At 42.9% G+C, this 12,703-nt stretch overlaps 1 protein-coding gene and 1 pseudogene across 2 annotated transcripts in view; both read left to right on the top strand.

Moving 5' to 3' along the window:
* LOC147625122 (crinkler effector protein 8-like) overlaps positions 1–5,605 on the top strand; it is a 33,389-nt gene extending 27,784 nt beyond the window's left edge. For both annotated transcript variants that reach the window (XM_086818397.1, XM_086818398.1), the window contains one exon: positions 4,018–5,605. In XM_086818397.1, coding sequence (XP_086674523.1) covers positions 4,018–5,438 — 1,421 coding nt within the window. In that variant the 3' untranslated portion in view covers positions 5,439–5,605. The remainder of the gene's footprint in view (positions 1–4,017) is intronic.
* Positions 328–4,011, top strand: LOC147625123 (uncharacterized; annotated as a pseudogene).
* Positions 5,606–12,703: the final 7,098 nt, after the last annotated feature.

The following is a 12,703-nucleotide window of genomic DNA, read 5'->3' as shown; positions in this document are numbered from 1 at the left end:
ACGGAGGTTTACTTTGAGGAGAGCAGCGGAGACTAGATTGTCTAGAGCCTATGCGGCATTGGGAGGGCTTGAGAGGATGTGTTCGCAGGATCAGTGCCAGGAACCTCGAACAAAGCTGTGGCTCTTTGATACTTTGGTTGCTTCAGCTATGCTCTATGGGGTTCAGGTTTGGGGACCGTCTGTGGATCAGGACAATTGGAGGAGTATGTGTCAAAGTTGCAGGTTGCGGAAGCTGAACACACACACACGCAGGAGAGGAGAAAGGAAACGCAAGGGAGAGAGAGGGAGAGAGACGACGAAGCTGACTTGATTAAGCAATGAATATTGTAATTACAAAGGTTGACGTAAATGCCCCTTTACTAGCGGTGGTTCCCACATGAGATACCTTACTTTAACACCCTCTCTGTAGCTCATAGTGGGCATATATGGAAAACTAGGTCGATGATGATGCAACCATGGACACCTCAGCATTTCGAACTACTTAGTACACCTCGGACTCCGCACCAATCAATCTGACTCCTCAAGAAATGCCATCCTGAGCTTCAGCCGCCATAGAATAATGAACTGTAGACGACTCCGCGTTCATGATCCTCCTTTCGTTGAACTGAGAACACATCCCGTCCAAAAACTCCATTGAACTGTCGACACACGACGCCCAAAAGATCCTCGAACAATGAACTAGGAACACATCCCGTTCATAGTCTGCTACCAATGAACACATCATGTCATAGAAAATCAAGCCTCGTCCTTGCCAGATGCATGTGCTTTGAATGTCGACACACGGATCCAATGCACCTGTTTGGGAGCTCTGCTATGCCCCCTCTCTCCCGCTCACATGCCTCTCTCTGGCTGAAACAAGTGAGGGGGGTATCTCCTTATGACTAGAAGGCCGGTAGCCTAGCCGAGGTGGCCACAACCGCCACCTTGGCTTGGTTGGTGCCTTCCGATTCACTGGAAGACTCACTGTAACTGCTGTCGTCATGCTCTTGTTTCTTCTCGGAAGTATCTTTGCTCTTCTTTGACTTCCTGTCAGTGGATTTGCAATCCCTAGACAGATGTCCTCGCTTTTCACACTTGTAGCAACGACCCTTTCCTTTCTTCGTTACCTGGGAAGAATGTGCTGCCTCACCTGTGTTGGAGACAGGCACACGCACTTTACCCTTTGAAATTAAGACTGTCTCCTCCTCAATCAGGAAAGAGCTGAGGTCATCAAATTCCAATTTGTTCTTTGTGACCTATAGCCTTAGTGATTGTAGCCTTAGTGACTGGGAGATATTGTCATAGTCCTCCGGTAACTTCACAAGAACTATTCATAGCCAATAATTGGTCATGGATAACTTTGATTTTCATAAGAAAAGCCTGCATGGAACTTCCAGGTGGAAATGTGAGACCAAAAAGTTGGCCAAGCAGTGTGACCGCACGCATAGTGGAGTCCCGATCAAAGTAGTCCACCAAAGCCGACCACGCTGCATGTGCTGACTTTAAGTTATTGATGATTGGAGAAACCTCCTTCGTCAATGACTGGGCAATAGCTGACAGGGCCTTCCAATTTTGAATATCCCAGTCCACAACAGACTTGAGAAACTCATCCTCCATGAACTGAGTCCAACGGTTCCTGCTACTGTTTGCCGGTCGCTCGGGCTTCTTCTCCGTTCCATCCACAATTTCCCATAATCCTTTCTTCTGGAACCAAAGTGTCATTGTCAATCTCCAATGCGCAAAGTTCGATCCATCAGCGAGCTTATCGTCCTTACTCGGGCACGGTGGAGCCATAACTGCCAAAGTAGGAAATGTTGCCTTTTGGAACGAACCGTTAGTAAATCCTTCTCCTCCTCCGCTGCCGAAAAGCGCTGCTCCTTGCTGCTCTCCACGAGGCTGCTGCAATTGCTGCTGAAAAACGCTGCTGTCGCTGCTGAAACTGCTGCTGGCGCTGCTGAAAACGCTGCAGTTGCTGTTGCGCTGCTGAAAAGCGCTGCTGTTGCTGCTGAAAACGCTGCAGTTGCTGCTGCGTACTGCTGCGCTGCTGAAAACGCTGCTGCTGCTGCTACTGCTGCGCTGCTGAAAACACTGCTGTGTGCGCCTTGCCGGGGACCCTAGAGCATCAGCTCTGATACCATGTCAAAGTTGCAGGTTGCGGAAGCTGAACACACACACACGCAGGAGAGGAGAAAGGAAACGCAAGGGGGAGAGAGAGAGACGACGAAGCTGACTTGATTAAGCAATGAATATTGTAATTACAAAGGTTGACGTAGGGGCTTGTTAAATAGACCTCCCCATGTTTGGCCGACCCACACGTTAGAAGACATTAAATTATTTAGAAAAATGCCCCTTTACTAGCGGTCGTTCCCACATGAGATACCTTACTTTAACAGTATGGAGAGGCCCTTGGTGACTATGATTTCTCGGATGATTAGAGCCAAGGCCTCGGTACCCCAGGCGATTATTCGAGTGGAGCTAGCTGCTCCTCCTTTGGAGATCGAGGCTCTGACCAGATCAGTGTCCTTTATGCACAGTCTATGGGATACTCACAGAGACAGATATGCTAGATTGGCCCTCGAGTCCTCCAGACAGTTAGCGATGCAGGGAGACACATCATGCTGGTATGCACAGATGACCTCATGGTTTCAGAGACATGGTTTCAGCATGGATAGAATCTAGATCGCCTCCTTCCAGTATTCCCTTGATGCGCCCTCGCTGCCCATCACACGGATGGAGATCACTAGACTCATTCGCCAGGATCTTATACAGTTGGACACCAGGAGGACATGGATAGAGCCGATATAGGAGTTGGGTATGAAGATGGCTTTCTATAGAGAGCATCTTCTCCAACTCACGGGAGATGGGTTTGTGATACGCCCGAGCTACATGGACACACATTTATCACATGGGCTGCAATGTGCTATTGGTCAGATACGCACATCCTCACACCAGCTTGAGATTGAGACGGGTAGATACAGAGGGATACCAGCAGATAGCAAGATATGGAGGCTTTGCCATACAGAGCCAGAGACAGAGCTACACTACATTTGCCGTTGCACAGTGTATTATGAGATACGAGGACACTTCCATTGCTTATTTAGGGAGGGTTTTGGTCCCCTAGATAGAGTTATGAGATATCAGGATCAGAGATGTCTTGGTTTATATTTACTTGAGCTACACCGACATAGAGACAGTTTACTGAGGAGACATGGAGTGCGACAGTCGCAGAGACAGATTACAGAGTTCTTTGGATTGATGGGTATGGAGGACCAGGCACCAGAGCAGAGCTTTACCCACACTCACACATTGACCGGGCAATTGAGCTCGGGAGATCGAGACGTCCACGACCGAGACAGAGGACCACACTCCACCGACGGAGACTCCAACAGAGGATTAGAGGCATCCTTGCACGGCACCCAGAGTGTTACTGAGCTATTTAGAGTATTACAGGGTTTATTTCACGTTTTACATTTTCAGTACCTTTTTGTACTCAGACATTATATCAGATTCACCAATTTGTATCAGTTTGGTCTCATGGCCTTTTGAAGACGTTAATATATCATTTCATTTCATCTCTCTCTCTCTCTCTCTCTCTCTCTCTCTCTCTCTCCACACACTTCTACCTAGCTACCTAGACCACATTTAGCAGTTTAGGATGCTTTAGTTTCTTTTTCAGTGTTTTTCCAGTACCAGTTTATATTTCTGGTGCTCAGACTTTGTATCAGATTCACCAGATTTGTAACTTTTGGTCTCATAGGTCATTTTGGCCTTCTGAAGACGTTAATATATCATTTCATTTCATTTCATTTCTCTCTCTCTCTCTCTCTCTCTCTCTCTCTCTCTCTCTCCAAGCGTACACGTTTGTCTACTCCATGCAACACCACTACTGCCGCATTAAGACACTCTTACTAATAAGGAATGAAGATGCTAGCAGGAGCGAAGAAAGGTGCGTTCTTCGCTGCTTACAAGTGTGCAATTTTATGGTTGTCACATGATTTACGTTATCAAATGTTAATAACTTTTCATTCAAAAATGCAGATATGCGAAGTTTTTCAGGTCGTCGTGAGGACCATACCAGAGAGTTTTTGATGTCTGTTTCAAAGCCCTTTGATTTTGAGGTTGAAGACTCCGCAGAAGGCTTGCTACGAATGATAAATGAAGAATTGCCTTGCAAACTACCTGTCCATGATTATTTATATCAGCAGCTGGCTTCTGATTCTACATGGAGAGAGAGGCTTATATCAGATGTGGAATTTTGGTGTCCTGCATTTGCAACCAATTTAACTTCTGCACTACAAAAATATCCACTGCCCTCTGACGCTAGTGAGGCTCTCTGCCAGTTGCTGTGGGATGAGTTAGTGGTAAATACATTGCTAGATCTGATAAATAAATCAGGTCAAAGTGGGATCTCTCTCAATCGTAACTGCAGAGATACTTCGGGAAGTTCAAAATCTACCACAAGGCCTGATTTTTTCTTTATTATGTGTGGTTTGCTTATCCTTAAGATGGAGGAGAAGGCCTCTGGCAGTTCCCTAGCAACACCTGCAAATGAGCTCGTAGATAAGCTTGCTGAATATGACCCGGTGTATTTTGGTACCTTTGAGAGGAGCTGGCTTCTAGGGGCGGCAACATCTGGCAGTACTATTGCATTCTATGCCTTGAACCGTTTGTCAAAACTTCAACATTTGATAGCTGGGCCATTCAATGGAGCCCATATTGATGGCAAGTATTTAGTCCTTAAGTGTACTTATAACATATGGAGATATGCTCTTATACTGCAAAAGAATAGAGGCAGCTTCTCAGAACCGAGGCCTTTCCCAGGTGTGATATGGAGCACAACATATGATGGTATCAAAAGGGATATCGAATTCAGAGAAACAACTACAACAAAGAGGATTAACCCATTCAGTCACCATGTGAGGCTGGGCTACAGTAGGATTGATTATCTCAGAGAAGCATACAGGAAAGAGGGAGACAATATGATTGGAATAGTGTGGGCAAAACAGGGTCCCAAAGTCAGAGGTGAGCTATACACAGTAGATATGCAACCAATTGGTTTGGAGAGGAAGCCAGTTCATGAAGCTGAGTTACGTATGGCTATTCGTCAGGTGCTTCTGGGATTGGATGTGTTACATCGCAGAGGCCTGGTGCACAGGGATATTAGATGGAGGAATATATTAAGATGTTCACTTCATGGGTGGTTTTTGATTGATTTAGAGACAGTTTGGGAAGCAGACAAGGTGCCACTTTGTGTTTTGAAGGTGTGGGATCATCGTACTCCGTTCCGTGAAGGCACATACACCAGGCAGTGTGACTTGTGGCTGGTTGGGAAGCTCTGTGAGGAGTTCCACTTCCCGGACTCCAAGGACTTCAATGATTTCAAGACTACGCTTCTTGGGTTGACACCAGAATCTACCATGGATGTGCCTTCTGCGTTGAAAGTGTCGTGGCTACAATAGAAAGAATTTTGCATAGTTCATGTTAACCCATTTTCAAATACAATAAAATGTACTGGTGCCTATGTATATTTTTTTTGGTTCTTGTTAATAGCCAAACATTTTTTTTAATGCCCAAAATTGTTGGTTGATGTATATCCGTCGTGCCAAATATCCTTAAAATTTTTGTAGTGCTGGTCTTACTTTGACCTTACATATCCTACAATTGGTGCAGGCCAAGAGAAAATGTGTTTAATAGGAAGTTCCTTCAGTTGTCAATGTGCATCCAAGAGTTTCAAGTGCCTAAATCCACAGCCCTCTCTTTTTAGAGTCGTTTTGTTGGCGTTCCTCCCATTGAGAACTTGTTCTCAATGTTTACTAATAGAATTGGTTATGATTAGTTTATTTTTGTTTGCATTCAAGGCACTTGTTAAAGCGTAGTCGTTTTTTCGTTTTATTTTCTTACTTTGTAGAAGATGCGACCACACTCGTGTGAGCATGGCTTCCTTTTCATTGTGGTGAGAGAGAGAGAGAGAGAGAGAGAGAGAGAGAGACAGAGGGTAAGGAGAGGGAGGGAGTTGGTTTTTTGAATATAACCTTAGATAGTGCTTGCTTTCTTATTTTGTATGGTTGGATTAGAGCGTAATTACAAGAGCATCATGTTTTGGCCATGCTTTGATATGGTTAATATGAACATTGACAGTGGATACAAGATTTCAAACTATATGTAAATGATGGTAATATCAGAGCATTTGGTTTATTTAATGTGGAAAGATGATGTGTTTTATTGTGGAGACATGAGGAGGGCAGTGCTCTTACGCTCTTGTGCAATCTTGTTTTTTTGTTATGCCTATTTTTTCAAAAGGTTACCCAAGCCTTGCCCCATGGAATCACTAGCCTCACCCTCCCATGAAGAAGGATATGTTGTATAATGTTTTTTTGGTTTGTAAGAAGCTTCAAAGAGAATAATTAATGAGTCTATCTTAGTCTCTCTCTCTCTCTCTCTCTCTCTCTCTCTCTCTCTCTCTCTACTTGGAGCTAGTATGCCATCTCTCTTTATCAAGTGCCAGACTAGGAGGATCTCTTGGCTTCCTTGGAGCCTAAGCCACATCTCTCTCTCTCTCTCTCTCTCTCTCTCTCTCTCTCTCTCTACTTGGAGCTAGTATGCCATATCTCTTTATCAAGTGCAAGACTAGGAGGATCTCTTGGCTTCTTTGGAGCCTAAGCCAGATACATCTACTTTTTTTGTAGAGAGGAAATGGTGTGTGACTCATTGACAAGATTAAAACAGGGAAGACATTTGATCATGATGGTTTGGTGGCGAAGCATTTTATATATGCGAGGGGTATGGGGCTCCTTTGTTGGTTCATATGTTTAAGAGGGATCTTTGTGAGGGTTTTCTTCTTGTGTAGAGAGAAAATAATTCCTATTGACTCATAAGAGTAGCTAAGAAGAAGAACAAGCTTAGCTCATTCAAGCACATGAATTCTCCACGAATTAGAGGCATACTTTGGCTAGAGTATTACCAATCATAATGGTGTGGTAATTGCTTGGGTCCATGGGATCCCCTGATGGACAGAGACCACGCCATACAAGTTTTAGGTAGGGATACTCTACATTGGACCATATATTCACAATTAGATCCATCATTGAGGAGGGCCTATCAAAGGGACGAAGGATATATTGTTGCTTGGTGGACTTCCACAAATATTTTGTTATGATGTCACATGCTAGGCTTATGAGGAGGCTATATGACATGGGAGTACCTACAAAGCTCACATTGAGGGTCTTATCTTTGCATGAGTCAGTTATAGGCAGGGTGAGGAGATTAAAGGGTGATTTTGATGTGACTAAGAGCACCATGGGGTAAAGCAAGGATGACCAAGGATTCCCCCTTTCTGCGACTCTTTGGACTTCATGCTGATGAGGTATTAAATTCATAAACAGAGGATGTAGGAGAGGGGCACTTTTGGTAGACACATATATACCTTTTCTCATCTATGCAGATGACATTGTGCTTATAGAAGAGGATATGCAACGACATTTAGAGGCATTATGGTATGATGTAGAGGCATTATGGTATGATGTAGAGTTGAGGAACATCACTGTTAACCTTGGCAAAACTAGGGTCATGATATTTGATACTACACCTTACTAGTGGGTTGGTAGAACTAGTCCTCAGTTTATTTTGGAGTATGTTACTTCCTATGTATATTTGAGAGTCTTCTTTAGTGGCCCATCGTTCTCCAACGAGAACACAAGATTGATATAAGGTCATGTGGGTGGTTCTTAGTTTATTTTGGAGTATGTTACTTCCTATGTATATTTGAGAGTCTTCTTTAGTGGCCTATCTTTCTCCATGAGGGCAGTAGTAGTAGACGTGAGACTGATATAAGGTTATGCAGCCCTTGGGATATTAGAGAAGATGTGCTCACAAGTGTAGTTTCAAGAACCTAGGACCAAGCTTTGGCTTTTTGACACCTTGGTGATACCTTGGTTGCACAAAGACTCTTTTACTAATTCATGGATTTTGGGCTTCTTTTGATGATCATGGATATGCATTTCATATTTTTTGAGCCTTGGTGGTGGATATCCTCCGCATCATTTGGTGCTCAGAGAGAATGTGCTTATGATCTTGCTACGAGGACTATGCAATGGAACAAGGCTAATAATATATAAGCGACTTCACTCTAAGGTGATAGAAGCAGAGTTGATGGCCGGCACAAATGGCTTCTACGAGGCTCTTAATGAGCAAGAGACTCTGAATGATTGTCAACAAAGGGAATATAATATAGTGCTTGAGGTTGTGTACAAAAATGAAGGTGGCGTATTCTTTCTTGATGGTCCAGGTGGTTCCGGAAAGACATATCTCTATAATACACTACTTGCTCGCTTACGTGGTGAAAACAAAATTGCCCTAGCATGTGCATCGTCTGGAATAGCCACAATACTTCTTGCCAATGGACGTACTGCTCACTCTCGCTTCAAAATTGCTTTGATTTTAAGTGCTAATAGCACATGCAACATTGAAGTCAATAGTCCAGTGGTGGCTGAGATTATGAAATTGGCAAGCTTAATAATTTGGGATGAGGCTCCTATGACTCATCGATATGCATTTGAGACACTGGACAGAACATTGCAAGATATTATGGGCAATCATAGTGTTTTTGGTGGTAAGGTCATGCTCTTTGGTGGAGATTTCAGGCAAATTCTTCCAGTTGTTATGAAGGGTTCACGAGAGGAAATTGTGGACTCGCAACATGCGTATTATTCATAGTGTCAGTAATGTCACGGAACATGAATTCAGTGAGTGGATTCTAGGACTTGGCAATGGATCAATATCCCAAACATTAGTAGACGATTCAATGATTATACCTCAAACAATGCTTCTTCATGAAAGTTCTTTGCAAAATTTGATTCAATGGGTATATGGCAATCTTCATCATGTGCAAGACTTTGCAATAGGATTCTAGGGTCCACGAGCATAGTGAGTTCTTGAGTGATGGTGATTTTTTTGCAATCCTATTTATTTTGGAGAAATTAACACAGTATTGTAACATCATTATCATGAAAATGAGAGAGAGAGAGAGAGAGAGAGAGAGAGAGAGAGAGAGAGAGAGAGAGAGAGAGAGAGAGAGAGAGAGAGAGAGAGAGAGAGAGAGAGAGAGAGTAATCCATGTAGATGGCTACGAGATCAGGGTCCTTCTCATTTGACATCTATGGCGAGAGAGACATAGAAGGTAATATTTGTTTATGTCATCAAGCAAGTTCACTGCTTCAATGAGTTTAGATCCTCCAATGTGGCAAGGTGCCGTTCCAGCTCAATTTTTGTTTGATCTTATTGAGACCTCGGGTGTGATGCAGTAAGACACATTATTTCGTGCATGTACCTATACATTTACCTACTTTGTGTGTGTTTACAAAAGATGTCTATGACAGGGAATACCTTGACAGATCGATATTACTCTTAGGGGTATTTGTATGTGATCCTGATAATGGAATGCTCCTGTATCTTGGGTTTTATGAGCTGAAAATTACATTCTTTAAAGAAGAAGGGTGCGTACACCTTACGATCTATTGTGTAAGCTATGAGAAGCCGGATAATGCAAAATGTAGTAGTCGCAGAGGCTATGAGGATTATAGGTTCAGGATGTATAGTTTTATTGCTCCTCCATTTGTGAGTCGAATGGACTGGTGTGTTGGTGCAGCTAAGACTAGGGAAGTTTATTTAAAAAATATGTGAATGATGATTTGGGGAGAAGTGCATTCTATACAACAACGTTTTATATTTTTGTGCTAGGTTGTCATGAGGTCGGTTGTTGGAGATTTCGACCAGATACCCCAGTTGCACGAAGACTCTTTGACTAATTCATGCTTTTCGGAATTCTCTTGACGATCATGGACATATTTTGATGATCGTGGATATGCATTTCATATTCCTATATGATATGTAACGAGCTTGTTACTAATTGAATTTCCTTTTAAAGAGAGAATAGCGGAAGCATAACATTGTGTGCTTCAATTTGAGTGTGTGTGTAGCAATTTGAAGTGAATATGACTAATAATTTGTGTGTGTGTAGCTTGCAATGACGGTAGCTAACACAATCATTAACTAATCATGAAAATTGCAACATAAACCATAAAAACAATTGCAAAGACAATGAGGGCTCGAATTTTACAACGGCCAGCTCCCCCCCCTCCCTCGGAAGGAAATTTTGTATTACTAATGCTCCAAAAAGGAGACTTTGAATACAATCACTAGTTGAGAGAACTAAGGCCACTTGGTAGGCTATGGAGGCTTAGAGCTCCATAAACTACCACTTCTGGGCACTTTATCCTGCAACAAAAACAACGTTTTCCTATTCCCAAGCCCTGGCAAGCCTCTTGAGGCTGGTAGAACTGCGGGGAAAAGGAGTAGAGCCGTCTGCAAAAGAGAGCTTAGCGCGAATACATATTTAAGAGAAGTAGATCTCTAGAATTTGACTAAGTACATAAGTATGCTACCAAGGGCAGCTACCATAGCAGGAGAGAATAGAAGAGAAATATGCATATCAACTTGTGGAGCATGAGAATAGCTTTCACCTGTACTTCTCCACTCTCAAAACAGGCAAGGCATCCACTCCCTAGCTCTACATCAAGCTCACATTTTTGCATTATGAGCATGCACTGTTATTTTTGGCAGAAAAGGTAGAGAGAGAGTGTGGGGAGCCAAAAAGTGTTGTGAATATGTGATGGCAATGGTATATTATGGATATGATATGTTATGGTACATGGACAGATGTATGAGCATGTGGACAGCACATGGATGGTATAATTATGTGAAGGAAGACACGGGATCAAGTTGTAATGGATATATGATTTTAAATGCTAATCATGTGTGTGTGTCGTGACGTACCAGGTTGAAGTGGCCGAGACGTGGGCAGGATGGAGCAAACAAGTTCAAGTATCAAGTTCAAGTTCAAGATCTAGTTCAATTATTAATTAGAGTTTGTAATAAGTGCACCCTGGATTTAATTAGATGGTGTACCTTAGTCTAGTTCAAGAATAATGAGCACCGCTCTTTTTTTCCCAAAGTGGAATGTAAAGCCAAGGTCTTGAGCCACCCTTTTTGAATATATATAAATACATGACTTGAGGAAGAGGCTCACTCAAGGCATGGGGGGAGATTGCACCCATTCTTGTGTTTTTGTGTAATTCTCTCTCTCTACTCTAATGCATGGCATCCTCACTCTAGAGGAGCATGCAACAGTGGTATCAGAGCCAGTCATTCTTAGGCCAAGGTGGGTGAGGGCAAAGTCGTGCACACCTTTTTCACCTATTTTTAGACCACTTTTCATGTGAGCCACTCCTTAATTGGGCAAACCGCAGCTTTTTCACCTATTCTTGCATACGAACCGGGGCTTGCATGGGGAAGGAGAGATTTTGGACCTGCACCAAAACCGACAGAAGTTGTTCCAAATGGCTTAGCAATTGAATTCTAAGCATTTTTGCCTCTTACAGCAGGGCATTTCGTGCACCATAGCTCCGGCTATAAGCAAATCTTTCTCCATCAAGCTCACTTTTTTTTTGCCTGCACGTTTTCTTCATCTTCTTCTTCTTTTTCACATTCTCTTTCACATTACAATTAGTCTAAAGCCTTTTTTTTTCCGAATTGGCCAAAGTTCTTAGCCCGGTTTCTCACCAAGCTTGCCCCATATTCTTCTCCATCAAGCTTCTTCATCTTGATTTGCTTCAAGTGGTGTCGGCAAAGTACTACGACTAATTTACAGCAAGGTATACGCATCAGTAATTTACTGTTTTCAAGTTGGTGCGCACCCGAGGAAATTTTCTTCTCAAAAAGTCGACATACGGCAAATTTCCTCTTCTTATTTTTGTCAAGTCTTCAAGCAAGTAAGCGGCAATGTAGATTTTCATGCAATCTTCAATTTGCAAGCTTCATAATCAAAAATCAAGTGTGCAACTAACCACTTGTCTGGTAAGGCTTCTCTTTGGTGGAATGTAACCCGCAATTCATCTACTCGTCCTACCACTTGGACCGCATTCCAAGAGCTTATCAAGCAAACTTTTCTACCCGCACAATTTCATCTTCAAGCACGCCGTGCTTGGTCTTCTTTCTCATGGATTGAAGGCAAAACGGTGTCTCGCTACACGGATCGTTTAACCCACCCCCACGCACAAACACTAATTCACACCGTCCACCTCACCTCAATGCCACTTCCACCCGCACTCCACCACCTCACGATGCACCCGCAGACACTCGCACCAACACCCCACAACCACCTCATGGCACTCGCATAGTATGCCATGGATGTCACCGTTTTGGGCATACAATTGCAAATTGTCCAAACAATCGTCAACGCTAACAACCTTGGGTCATCGTGGTATACAAAGTACATTTTCTGCATGTTCTGAATATTTCTTTTGGCCTGACATGAAGCATGATGTCACATTGTTTGTATCACAATGCATGGTATGTCAACGTGTCAAACGACATCACGGTAAGAAACATGGTCTCTTAATGCCTTTACCCATCCCACAAGGTCCTTGGGAGGAAATCTCTATGCATTTCATCACAGGTTTTCCCCTCACATCTGCACATCATGATATGATTTGGTTAATTGTTGATAGGTTTAGTAAGCAAGCTTATTTTATTCCTTGTAATAAGACCTTGTCTGCCCCACAAGCTGCTAAAATGTTTCTTGATTTGATTTTCCCACATCATGGTTTTCCTAAAGTTTTAATTTCCGATCGTGATGGTAGATTTTGTAATCACTTTTGGTTAGCACTTT

This window comes from Cibotium barometz, chromosome 24, assembly GCF_041138505.1.
Source record: "Cibotium barometz isolate CiBa-2024 chromosome 24, ASM4113850v1, whole genome shotgun sequence".
Classification (NCBI taxonomy): domain Eukaryota; kingdom Viridiplantae; phylum Streptophyta; class Polypodiopsida; order Cyatheales; family Cibotiaceae; genus Cibotium; species Cibotium barometz.
The sequence above is the reverse complement of the archived record's forward strand: the minus strand, read 5'-3'. Positions and strand labels throughout refer to the sequence as shown.